This window comes from Leucoraja erinacea, chromosome 32, assembly GCF_028641065.1.
Source record: "Leucoraja erinacea ecotype New England chromosome 32, Leri_hhj_1, whole genome shotgun sequence".
Lineage (NCBI taxonomy): Eukaryota > Metazoa > Chordata > Chondrichthyes > Rajiformes > Rajidae > Leucoraja > Leucoraja erinaceus.
The window spans coordinates 8,761,513-8,773,948 of NC_073408.1; the positions used below are offsets into that span (position 1 = coordinate 8,761,513).

At 48.0% G+C, this 12,436-nt stretch overlaps 1 protein-coding gene across 5 annotated transcripts in view; it reads left to right on the plus strand.

The window, feature by feature from the left end:
* LOC129712327 (cell adhesion molecule 1-like) overlaps positions 1-12,436 on the plus strand; it is a 258,844-nt gene that overhangs the window by 197,674 nt on the left and 48,734 nt on the right. For all 5 annotated transcript variants that reach the window (XM_055660663.1, XM_055660660.1, XM_055660664.1 and 2 more), the window contains 3 exons: positions 1,271-1,456; positions 10,983-11,079; positions 11,780-11,949. In XM_055660663.1, coding sequence (XP_055516638.1) covers positions 1,271-1,456; positions 10,983-11,079; positions 11,780-11,949 — 453 coding nt within the window. The remainder of the gene's footprint in view (positions 1-1,270; positions 1,457-10,982; positions 11,080-11,779; positions 11,950-12,436) is intronic.

Genomic DNA, 12,436 nt, shown 5'->3' on the forward strand with positions numbered 1-12,436 from the left:
TGTTCCTTGGGGCGGTGGAGCATGAGGGGAGATCTTATAGAAGTATACAATATCATGAGGGGAATAGATCGGGTAGACACACAGAATTTCTTGCCCAGAGTAGGGGAATGAAGAATGGAGAAAGGGAGGGCATAGGTTTGTGGGGGGGGGGGGGGGGGGGGGGGGGGGAGATTTAATAGGAACCTGAGAGGTAACTTTTTTTTACACAAAGGGTGGTGGGTGTATGGAACGAGCTGCCAGAGAAGGTAGATGAGGCAGGTGCTATCAGAACGCTTAAAAGATATTTGGACTGTTACATGGACAGGATAGGGTTAGAAGGATATGGGCCAAATGCAGGGGGGTGGGACTAGTATTGATGGTCGGTGTGGGAAAGCTGAGCTTGTCTCCGTGTTCTATGACAGTCCACCTTTGAGCCTTATGTGTCCGCTCTGAACGGTGGAAGAATGGAGTGCCAGCTCAACAGGAAACCATGCATGCCCTGTCCTCGTTTGGCCCATGGACCTCTAAACCCTTCCCATCCATGTACCTGTCCAGGCAGCAGCTCGGGTGAAATGGAATAGGTGACCTTTTGGCTCGGAACCCTTCCTCAGAAACCACCCGAACCTTCTCCACCTTTCCTTGATTATCGTTACTTTTTGCATATCTCTCATTCCTTTGTTATTTTTCTTTCTATATAATCATCTCAGATTCAGATTCAATTTCAGATTCAATTTTAATTGTCATTGTCAGTGTACAGTACAGAGACAACGAAATGCATTAGACAACGACATCTATATCTCTCATTAAGCCGACTCTCACTCTGAAGAAAGGTCTCGACCTGAAACATCGCCTATTCCTTTTTCTCCTGAGGTGCTGCCCGACCCTCTGCGATACTCCAGCATTTTGTATCTATCTTCGGTATAAACTAGCACCGCTGGTCCTTCCTACACATGCACCCGTGCAAACGTCTTTTATTGTGCCTTTTCTCAACTACCTCCTCTGTTGCTTGCGTTTGAGGGGATGTTTTATGTAGCAGTGGCACAGTTGCAGTATTTTAATGAATAATGTTTACATAATGTTTCTAATATCGGAACTTGTGTTCTGGTATTTTATTTAATTCCCCTGTTTAAAATATAATGTTTCATTCGTAATATTTTAATGTTTTATTCGTAATTGTTTATTGTGTGTCGTGGTGTTACTTGTGGGCGGAGCACCAAGGTAAATTCCTTGTATGTGTACATACTTGGCCAATAAACCTATTCATTCATTCAAATTTCCCCCTGCTCTGAAGAAAGTACAAGTAACTTTGAAGAGGACCCGAAGGAGGAGAAGCTCTTCAATGTCACGAGTACGCTGGTGCTGAGGGTGAGCCGGCTAGATGATGGATTACCAGTTACCTGCCAGGTGCACCATCCAGCCGTGAGGGACCTGCAGGCCATGAAAGATTTGCAAACTCAGCGATACCTGGATGTGCAATGTGAGTACAAAGTACAACTGCCTCCCGTTCAATGCATCCAGCATGACCAGCAGAATCTCTTCCAATGCAATAATGCTTTTGAATTGGTTTCATTTTTCTTTAGTTTAGAGGAGGGGTGGGGAACCTTTTCATGTTCGAATGCTGCGTTAAGTTAGCTGTAATCTAATAAGGCCGCGTCCAAGAAACTTCAATAATATACACTTCAAAATGTACATTATTTTGTTAAAATAGCCCTCATGACTTACTGATGTTTTAATTGTGGCCGTCAGTCGGGGAGGATTATTTTGTTGAATCTTTTACTGTTTGGTATTTTAAATATGTTCATTTTAAGATTAAAATAAAAATAATAAAAGACGAACAAAAACATATCAATAAAAATAAAAGGATTTGTTCTACAAAATTTGGATTCATTCAAAAGGCCGCACTTAATTGCCTAGTAGGCCGCATGGGGCCTTAAGGCCGCAGGTTCCCCACCCCTGGTTTAGCTTAGAGATACAGAGCGGAAACAGGCCGTCGGCCCACTGAGTCCGCACCGACCAGCGATCCCCACACGCTAACACTACCCCGTACACATTAGGGATAATATACAATTTTACAGACAAACCTGGTGTCTTTGGAGTGTGGGAGGAAACCGGAGCACCCGAACAAAACCCACGCGCTCTGCTTCAGGTTTGCTTCATGCAATCCTGCAATGTGTCGGATGGCATTAGTGTGCGGGGATCGCTGGTCGGCGCGGATTCGGTGGGCCGGAGGGCCTGTTTCCGCGCTGTATCTCCAAAACTAAACAAAACCAATCCCACCATTGCACCTACAGGTGATGCCAGGGGGGTAGGAGTCGTGCCGGAAGTGTTACTGACCTGGTGATCCCACCAGCCCAGTGGCCTGGAGCTAGGGTTCTGGTCACCACCACTCTGCGGAGCCCCACAGAGGATTGACCCACGTCAGTCAACGGCAGAATGCTTTTAAAAACAATCGATGTTAAATGAAAGTGTGGGGATTCATTCTTTGGATCACAGCCTGTGGCTAACAGCACCCTTGGCAGCCTTGTGCCTTCAGTTGATTTTCTGGTGCATTAGCTGTATCCAGTTGTCCTATTTCCCAGTTGGCCGCTCATTTGCAAACTCATTAACAAATCTTTGTGTAAGCAGTTCCGCTGAGAGTGAAAGGCACAGACTTAACCGTTGTTTTCTGATCTCATTAAGTAACGAGCACCACACCAGGGTTGTGTTAACGCCATTCTCAGCACTCAGTGTGAGCATTGTCCCATAAACCTATTGACCATATAATACTTCCTCCAGAAAAAAATTCTAATTCTTTTTCAGTTTCTCTTCATCAATTTCAAATATCTTGCAGAAATTGTCGTGTTTTAATGTGTCTTTATTGCAAAAATCTAAAACTTACCTGCTGAGACATCTTGTGCTGGTTTGAAGAGATATTGCTGAGGCTGGGGCAAGTTTTTGTGGTGAATTTAATGGGGCAAGTTTTTGTGGTTTATGCATCTCATGTCTGTCTTCTGATCCATATATACAAATATAGAAGTCAAGAGTGTTTAAACAATAGACAATAGGTGCTGGAGTAGGCCATTCGGCCCTTCGAGCCAGCACCGCCATTCAATGTGATCATGGCTGATCATCCCCAATCAGTTTAATTGTCATATGTACTGGCATTGCAACAATGACATTCTTATTTTCTACAGAATAACACGTTTATAACCCCAAAAACACCCAGAAAAATATATAACAGTCAAGAATACAATAGCTCAATAACTAACCATAATAGTGCAAAACCAAAGTTTGTGCTGCAACCAATGTCACAGTCCATAGAAGATTACAGTTGCTGAGGTTAGTGTTGTGCAGTGTTCAAGAGCCTGATGGTTGTTGGCAAGAAGCTGCTCCTGAACCTGGAGGTCACAGCTTTTAGGCTCCCGTATATCTTCTTCCCGATGGTAGCAGCGAGATGACAGTGTGGCCAGGGTGGTGTGGGTCTCTGATGATATTAGCTAAAGGTCCTGTCCCATGAGCATGCGACCATGCGGCAAGCGCGACCTAACGCGGTCGCTTGAGCCGTACGGCATCGCGGGGCCGGTCCCACTTCGATCGCCCGAGCCGTATGGAGTTGTGCGGAGCTGGTCCCGACATCACGTGGGGCTCCGAAAAACTGACCGTGTTCAAAAATTCCGCGCGGCAACGGCCTGCCGGCCTGCTGCCGCCTCGACACCGTACGCACCGCCTCGACGAACGTGCGCAGCGTCTTGGCGCCGTACGTCACGCTCGATCTTCCCGCGGACTTCGCTCGAACTTCACGTCACTCACTCGACCTGCGCGCGGCCCCCGCTTCCGGTTTGGTCGCGCTTGCCGCATGCAGGTCACATGCTCGTGGGACAGGCCCTTAACTCTTTGAGGCAGTGCCTCCTGTAGGCTCCTTCAATGGTGGGGAGGTCAGTACCTGCAATGTACAGGGCAGTGTTCACCACTCCTTCATTCCTGGGCATTGGAGTTACCAAACCAGTGGTGATACAAGCAGTCGTTATGTTTTTTTTATCTGACACCTGTAGAAATTAGATAGAGTAATTCATCGACATACCAAATCTCCTCTAAGTAGAAGCATCCAGATTCAGGAACCGTTTCTTCCCATCTGTTATCAGGCAACTGAACCATCTACTACCATCTACCTCATTGGAGACCCTTGGACTAATCTATTTAAGAAGGAACTGCAGATGCTGGAAAATCGAAGGTATACAAGAATGCTGGAGAAACTCAGCGGGTGCAGCAGCATCTATGGAGCAAAGGAAATAGGCAACGTTTCGTCCCGAAACGTTGCCTATTTCCTTCGCTCCATAGATGCTGCTGCACCCGCTGAGTTTCTCCAGCATTTTTGTGTACCTTGGACTAACCTATCATTGATGGGACTTTATCCCCGCACATTAACAATATCTACACACACTGGGGACAATTTACAATTACACCAAGCCAATTAACCTGCAAACCAGTACATCCTTGGAGTGTGGGAGGAAACTGAAGCTCCCGGAGAAAACCCACGCAGGTGGCGGGGAGAACGTGCAAACTCCACACAGACAGCACCCGTAGTTGGGATGTAACCCAGAGCTCTGGCGTGGGAGCTTTACCGCTGCGCCACCTTGTTATCCTTGACGGCATCAATGGTACTGATTTGCTGCAAGTTCTGGGTGATTAGTGCACATGCAGAGAGAGGGTCCAATCTGCATGAATGCACCCTTTAGTCAGAGGGTGGTGAATCTGTGGAATTCATTGCAACAGAAGGCTGTGGAGGCCAAGTCAATGGATAATTATAAGGCAGAGGTATAGGTTCTTGCTTAGAGCGGGTATCAGAGGTTATGGAGAGAAAGCTGGAGAATGGGGTACAGATCAGCCATGATTGAATAGACTTGATGGGCCAAATGGCCTCATTCTGCTCCTATCACTTATGAATCCTGTGAGTGACGGTCTATCCAGCGATTACCCGTACATCTCTTCACCTCGTCCACAGCCGAGCGATGGCGGGCGGGAGGTTCCCCGTTAGGAGACGGAAGATGCAACATCTTTAGCCGCTGTCTAATGCCGGGGTGGGTGGGGGGACGGGACGTGGTGGTCCACGTTTGGTCTCAGCCTGAAGGCGGCGCAAACTCGCTGCCAACGGCCACAGATGCTGCAGCAACGCTTCCATTCATCACACTTCTTACTGACTTGGTGATATCGTGCTGTGTGAGCTGTCGCCCAGGCAGGCGGCATGCTGGGGAACAGATTGAAATGATGTCTGGTATGCAGCACATTAAGCATTTGTTGGAGATTTCAGGAGCTGCAAATGGTTACTGAAACCCGCCCCGTTCTCTCTGCTCCAGTTTCTCCCAGTTGCTGCTTGGCTATTTTTACAATCTCGCCTGTTACCGTCGTCAGTCTCCACGCCTCAGATAACTGTCCCGAAACAAAGATCAAACACCTTTTGGGAGAAGAATATACAACTAGCAACACAAATGACTCTTGTTGCCTGTGATTGAGGTGTATTTTGTGTGTTTCATAGAAACATAGAAAATAGGCGCAGGAGTAGGCCATTCGGCCCTTCGAGCCTGCACCGCCATTCAATATGATCATGGCTGATCATCCAACTCAGTATCCTGTACCTGCCTTCTCTCCATACCCCCCGATCCCTTTAGCCACAAGGGCCACATCTAACTCCCTCTTAAATATAGCCAATGAACTGGCCTCAACTACCTTCTGCGGCAGAGAATTCCACAGATTCACCACTCTCTGTGTGAAAAAGGTTTTCCTCATCTCGGTCCTAAAAGATTTCCCCCTTATCCTTAAACTGTGACCCCTTGTTCTGGACTTCCCCAACATCGGGAACAATCTTCCTGCATCTAGCCTGTCCAACCCCTTAAGAATTTTGTAAGTTTCTATGATCCCCCCTCAATCTTCTAAATTCTAGCGAGTACAAGCCGAGTCTATCCAGTCTTTCTTCATTTGGAACTGGCGGTTTGCAGAGAGTCTCCCAGCTTTGCTGCAGAGACCTGTTGCAACATGCCACGGAGAGGGAACTGCAGTGGGGCCCATGCATCTCACAGCGCCCGCAATGCAAACATGCATGCACTCCATGCATTACAATTACACTCCATGCACTCCATGCATGCACTCCATGCATTACAACAATCTGAGCCTTGAAAGGCTCAGATTGTTATAAACCACTTCATCTTTGAATATGAGTGCGATTGCTGTCCAACTCACAGGCCAAGCACCTTTTGGAAGAAAAAAGTGGATGACATAAATAACGTTTATTGGCGATTGCGTTAAAGCATACCAAATGGCGGATTGGGTTTAACCAGTGTGAGACCATCACGCAAACAGCTGACGGTTGTTCCCCAGGCTGCCCTTCCTGGGTTCTCCTTGGGCTGAACCTGGTACATCTCAGCTGGCCTGTGGCCATTTCATTTCAGCTGGGGAAGGAGAGAGGGAGATGGATTGGACGGGGTGCTTGGCATCCCCTTGTCAGACAGAGTCAGGGAGCAGGTTACAACCACTCTAACATAGAGCCAGAACACAGAGGTTTAAGGTGAGGGGGGTGGGGGGAAACGATTGAATAGGAACCTGAAGGGTAACTTTTTCATGCAGAGGGCAGTGGGAGTATGGAACGAGCTGCCGGAAGAGGCAGGTACTATCGCAATGATTAACAAACATTTAGATAAATACACGGATAGGACAGGTTTAGTGGCATATGGGCCAAATCAACGGCAGGTGGAACTAATGTAGATGGGACTCGTTGGCCGGTATGGGGAGGTTGGGCCGAAGGGTCTGTTTCCACGCTGTAAGACTCTATAACCGTGCTGTGGACCACTGGATTCCATATCAGGGGCAAGAGAGGCAGCTGGGGCAAATAATGCTTGTGATGCTACTTGGGTTCCAATTGGAATTCAACAACCAAGATACCCCATCTAAACGAGCCCCATTTGCCTACGTTTTTCCTACATCCGTCTAAACCAGTGGTTTTTAACCTGGCCTATGGGGGTCGTTTGGGGCTTTGCCAGGGGTCATGAAGGGGACACAAATAATATGTCAATTTGTTGAGCCCATGTTTAGGAACCTAACAAAGGTACATACCACACACAGTATTTTATTCGTGTATGCTCGGACTGGTGCCAAAACAGTTAAGAACCTTAAACCTTTCCTATCCATGTATCTGTCCAAGTATGTTCTAGATGTTGTTATTGCACCAGCCTCAAGTACTTTGACTTTGGCCATTGACTTTGGTGGAATAAACACAGGATAAGCCCACGCGGCCAAAATGAGAGCAGCTTGTCTCCATGCTTGGGCAAGCTTGAAGACAGTGTGCCTCAGGTCGAATCAATAAACTGCAAGGACAAGTCCCCACGCAGGTAGACGTACTGAACCATCTGTCCCCTCGAGGTGAAAAGCGGGTGTTGTAACTCACTGGAGAGGGCAGGAAACCTGTGTCCAAGATGTCCATCGATGGGCACTATCCATTGCGGAGCAGCCATGGCAAAGGCGGTGTGGAACGCAGATACCGCGATAAACATTGGTGTGGACTGACGGAAGAAAGGGCAACAAGGAGAAAGAATACTTACGGCTTCTGAGCAGAGCCATCTGTGGCTGGTGCTTGTCACTTTCCTGGAAGCCCTTCATTAATTGGACGTGCAGCATCAGTGGGCTGCTGCAGTATGCCGATGCTCATTTACAGCGGAGCTTCACGGCTCCCCGGTGTGGAGCAGTTTACCCAGCAACATTGAAGGACAGATTGCATTGTCATTTGTGAAGGACTCCAGCAACTGCACACTACACGGTGCACCAGCTAGAACGGAGGCTTGGCGCCAACTTTCTGGGTCAACGTGCCCCCTTCAGTCACCGCCTAGAGCACCGTCTAAAGCATTATATTGGAACAGCTCCATCCAAAACTGCAAGTAATTGCAAAGAATTGTGGTTGCAGCCCGGACCATCACACAAGCCAACCTCCCTTCCATTGGCTCCATTTATACCTCAAGGCCACCAGCATAATCCAGGCTGAGTCAATCCCCAGCCACTCCCTCTTCTCCCCGCTCCCATCAGGTCAAAGATATAGAAGTTTGAAAACGCACACCTCCAGATTCAGATACAGTTTCTTCCCAGATGTTATCAGGCTACTGAACCATCCTACCAACAACTAGAGGATGTCAGTCCTGAGCTACTATTTACCTCATTGGAGACCCTCAGACTATTTTTGATCGGACTTTATCTTGCACTGAACCTTATTCCCTTTGTCATGTGTCTGTGCACTGTGGATGGCTTAAGTGTAAGCATGTATTGTCTCTCCGCTGACTGGATGGCACACACCAAAAGCTTTTAAGGGCCTGTCCCATGAGCATGCGACTCCATGCGACAAGCGTGACCTAAGGAGATCGCTTGAGCCGTACTGCCTCGCGGGGCCGGTCCCACTTCGATCGCCGGAGCCGTATGGAGTTGTGCGGAGCTGGTCCCGGCATCGCGCGGGGCTCCGAAAAACTGACCGTGTTCAAACATTCCGTGCGGCAACGGCCTGCCGGCCCGCAGCTGCCTCGACGGCGTACGTCACGCGTGAACTTCCCGCGGACTTCGCTCGAACTTCATGTCACTCACTCGACCCCCTGCTTCTGGTTTGGTCGAACTTGCCGCATGCAGGTCGCATGCTCGTGGGACAAGCCCTTTACACTGTAGCTCGGTAAATGTGGCGATAAATGAAACTAAGCTAAACGAGGAGCAGAAACCCATGGGTGGTCACAGGATGTGTCAGCGCGATGTTTACTTGACTCAGTGGAACCCCAGGTCCTTCCTGAGAAGACCATTGCTCACGGCTGTGATCGGCAAGCGGGAAGCAGCGGTGGTCTCTACTCACTCTGGTGAGGTGAGACTTCCTGCGACCTGTGCCTTGTAATGTTCCCGTCTCTCTGAGCACTGCCGCGATGTTCTGCTGTACATTTTTAACCAAGGCCAGGGAAAGTCACAAAGTGTTGGAGTAACTCAGCAGGTCAGGCAGGGTGACATTTCAGGTCGGGACCCTTCTTCAGACGGAGGAGAAATTCCCAAAACATCCAGCTATCCATTAACTCCACCCAGAGGTGCTGCCTGACCCGCTGAGTTACTCCAGCATTTTGTGTCGTACTTTTGTAAAGCAGCATCTGCAGTTCCCTGTTTCTAGTTTGTAACCAGAGCCAAACATGGCATCTCTTGCAGATAGACACACAAAAAGCTGGAGTAACTCAGCGGGTCAAACAGCATCTCTGGAGAAACGGAATAGGTGACGTTTCGGCTCGAGACCCTTCATCAGACAGGACTTGTTCTGAAGAAAGGTCTCAATCCGAAACATCACTTATTCATTCTCTCCAGAGATGCTGCCTGACCCGGTGAGTTACTTGAGCTTTTTGTGTCTATCTTTGAATTAAGCCATCATTTACCGTACTTTCCTGCACATGACATCTCTTGCATGCGGGCTCTGTAGACTATTTCTGTACAACTGCTAATCAGGGATGGTCTGGTGATACTCTACCGGTCTGCTTGTAAGAAAATAATTTCACCGTGGGTTTGAACTTGGCACATGTGACAATAAAAGAACCATTGAACCACAGACATTCAATAGGATTAAGCACCCCTTGAGCTTGTGGTAGTGTCCAATAGATCATAGCTAATCATAAACCTCATCCACTCTCCTGCCCATTCTCTCTGTCCCATGACACACCCATCCTTCAAAGTCCTTGTAAAGACTGAGTATTGACAGCAGAGAAATCCACAGATTCATAGCCCTGCATCTTTTGTGTTTCTATTTTTGTTTGTGTTTTTTTTTTGCAACTTTTTGATCTTGGGTCCACAACATCATGGACATAGGAAAACCATTGGTTGATTCACCAGGAAAGACATGGACTGACTCAGACTCAGCATGGTTTTGTGCAGGGGCGATCCCGTGTAACAACTCCTGATTGCATTTTTTTGGAAGGATGAGTCGAGTTACATATGGACTTTAGCAAGGCTGCTGACAAAGTGCTGTACGGTTGGCTGGTCCAGAAGGTTAGAGCACATGGGATCAAAGCTATGTGAGCTAACTGGATCTCAAATTAGCTTGGTGATAGGACACAGATGATAGTGGTGGATGTGATTTACTGATCAGATCAATGGGTGTAATCAATGGGTGTGCGCTTTCAGAGAATGTTGACTTTATCCATGCCCCACACCTCAATAAGGTCACCCTTCAGCCTCCAATGCTCCAAAGGAAAGTGACCACACCTATCCAACCTCTCTCAACAACTCAAGCCCGCAAGGTCAGGTAGCATCCTGGTGAATCTCTTCTTCGCCCTCTCCAATTAATGACCTTCCCTGTAGCTGGGCGACTAGAACTGCCCCTAGTGCTCCAACAGTGGTCACACGATGGCATGTACCGCTTGGACCTGCTGCTGTTCAGTGTAGGTGCCAACTACAACTAGAGTCAGTGTCATCCCGAGTCTCGGCAGATGGTTCCCGCGGGGAGGGACGGGAGGGGAGGGGGGGGGGGGGGGGGTGCGAGAACATCGGGGGACCTGGCGGGGGGGTGAGCTATGGAGAATGAAGGGGGGAGGGGCTGTGAGTGAAAGGGCAACCAGCCACATACAGCGGCAGGCCTGGTCGTAGATGAAATTATTCAATGAATTTTGGTCAATGAAACATGGCGACTCCTTGTGTACTCTGCCAAGGTGAGGTGAACTGTGTGCACAATTCAAGATTCAAGTGAGTTTATTGTCATGTGTCCCTGATAGGACAATGAAATTCTTGCTTTGCTTCAGCACAACAGAACATAGTAGGCATGACTACAGAACAGATCAGCGTGTCCATATACCATTATATAAATATATACACACATGAATAAATAAACTGATAAAGTGCAAATAAACGGATAATGGGCTATTAGTGGGATTCAATGAAGTATCATTGAATCAGTGAATCATTGGCTGTGCACTGACCCAGTAAAATGCGAAGGGCATTGCATTCGGAGAGTGTTCTGACGTTGCTGCTTGTTTCCCCAGATAAGCCCCAGGTGCAGGTGACAGTGAGCTACCCGCAAGGCCCGACAAGAGAAGGTGACACATTGGAGCTGATCTGCATAGCCAACGGCAAGCCACAGTAAGTGTCCACTCCAACCAGCGCAGTACACGGTCCAGCCACTGAATATCCCATGGAGATCTCTGGTCAGGGCAGCAGTGCTGCTGCCTCACGGCACCAGAGACTCGGGTTCCATCCTGATGACGGGTACTGTCTTTAGGGACACAGGGTGTTGGGGAGTCTGGAACGTGCTGCCAGCGGGTGGTGGTGGAGAGATATTCGAAAGTGGGGTTAACGAGGCTTTTGGATAGGCACATGGATATGCAGAGAAAGGAGGGTGGTTGATCATGTGCAGGCAGACTAGATTGGTTTAACTTAGGATCATGTTCGGCATGGACTTTGTGGACCGAAGGGCCTGTTCCTGTGCTGTGCTGCACACCTCCAGATTCGGGGACAGTTTTCTTCACGGCTGTTATCAGGCAACTGAACCATCCTACCACAACCAGAGAGCAGCCCTGAACTACTATCTACCTCAGTGGTGACCCTCGGGCTATCTTTGATTGGACTTTCCTAGCTTTACCTTGCGCTAAACGTATCCACGGTGGACAGCTCGATTGTAATCGCATATTCTCTTCCCGCTGACTGGTTAGCGCACGACAAAAGCCTTTCCACTGTATGTCGGGTACACGGGACAATCAACTAAACTAGACTAGAATGCTCTTTGTTAACAACACTGGATTGGGAAGCAGGAGGACTCAGCCTAACACGTGTTGCTCCACAGACCGACCCTCAGATGGCTGCGGCTAGATGAGGAAATGCCCGAGCGAGCCATTATATCCGTCGAGAACTTAGTCCTCGAATCGCTAAATAAATCCGACAACGGAACGTATCGCTGCAGGGCGTACAACGAGATCGGAGAGTCGTACGATGATTACCTCCTCCACGTATACGGTACGTAGAACCACTCCAACAACATTACCGCAATTTATTTTTTCTCTCTCTTGCTCTCAGCTGTTATCCGTGTGGCGAACCTCTCTCTCCCGTCTGCTCATTGCTACCGCCAGTTGCTTGCATGATTTAAATGGGGTGTTTTTTTTTTTTTGCCTTTTAAATGTAGAGTAAATGAGAAAAAAGTGTCAAGGAATGAGTGTAAATGATTGCAATTTAGCATTGGAAATTGCTTGAAGATCCTTTTACTCACAAATCATTAACTCTGCTGAACTGTTTGTAGTGTGTGTGATTTCAATGTGGTTGCTAATGCTTTGTGTACCACTGAACATTGAACATCCAAGACACGATGTATGGGACCTTTAATATTTTTAAGGCTCCACATCCGAGCTGCTTCTGTGACTGAATGCTGAAAGTTTAATTGCACCTTCAAACATTGCCGTTGTTGCCATTGTACAAAGTCAAGTCAAGCCAAGTCACATTTATTTAT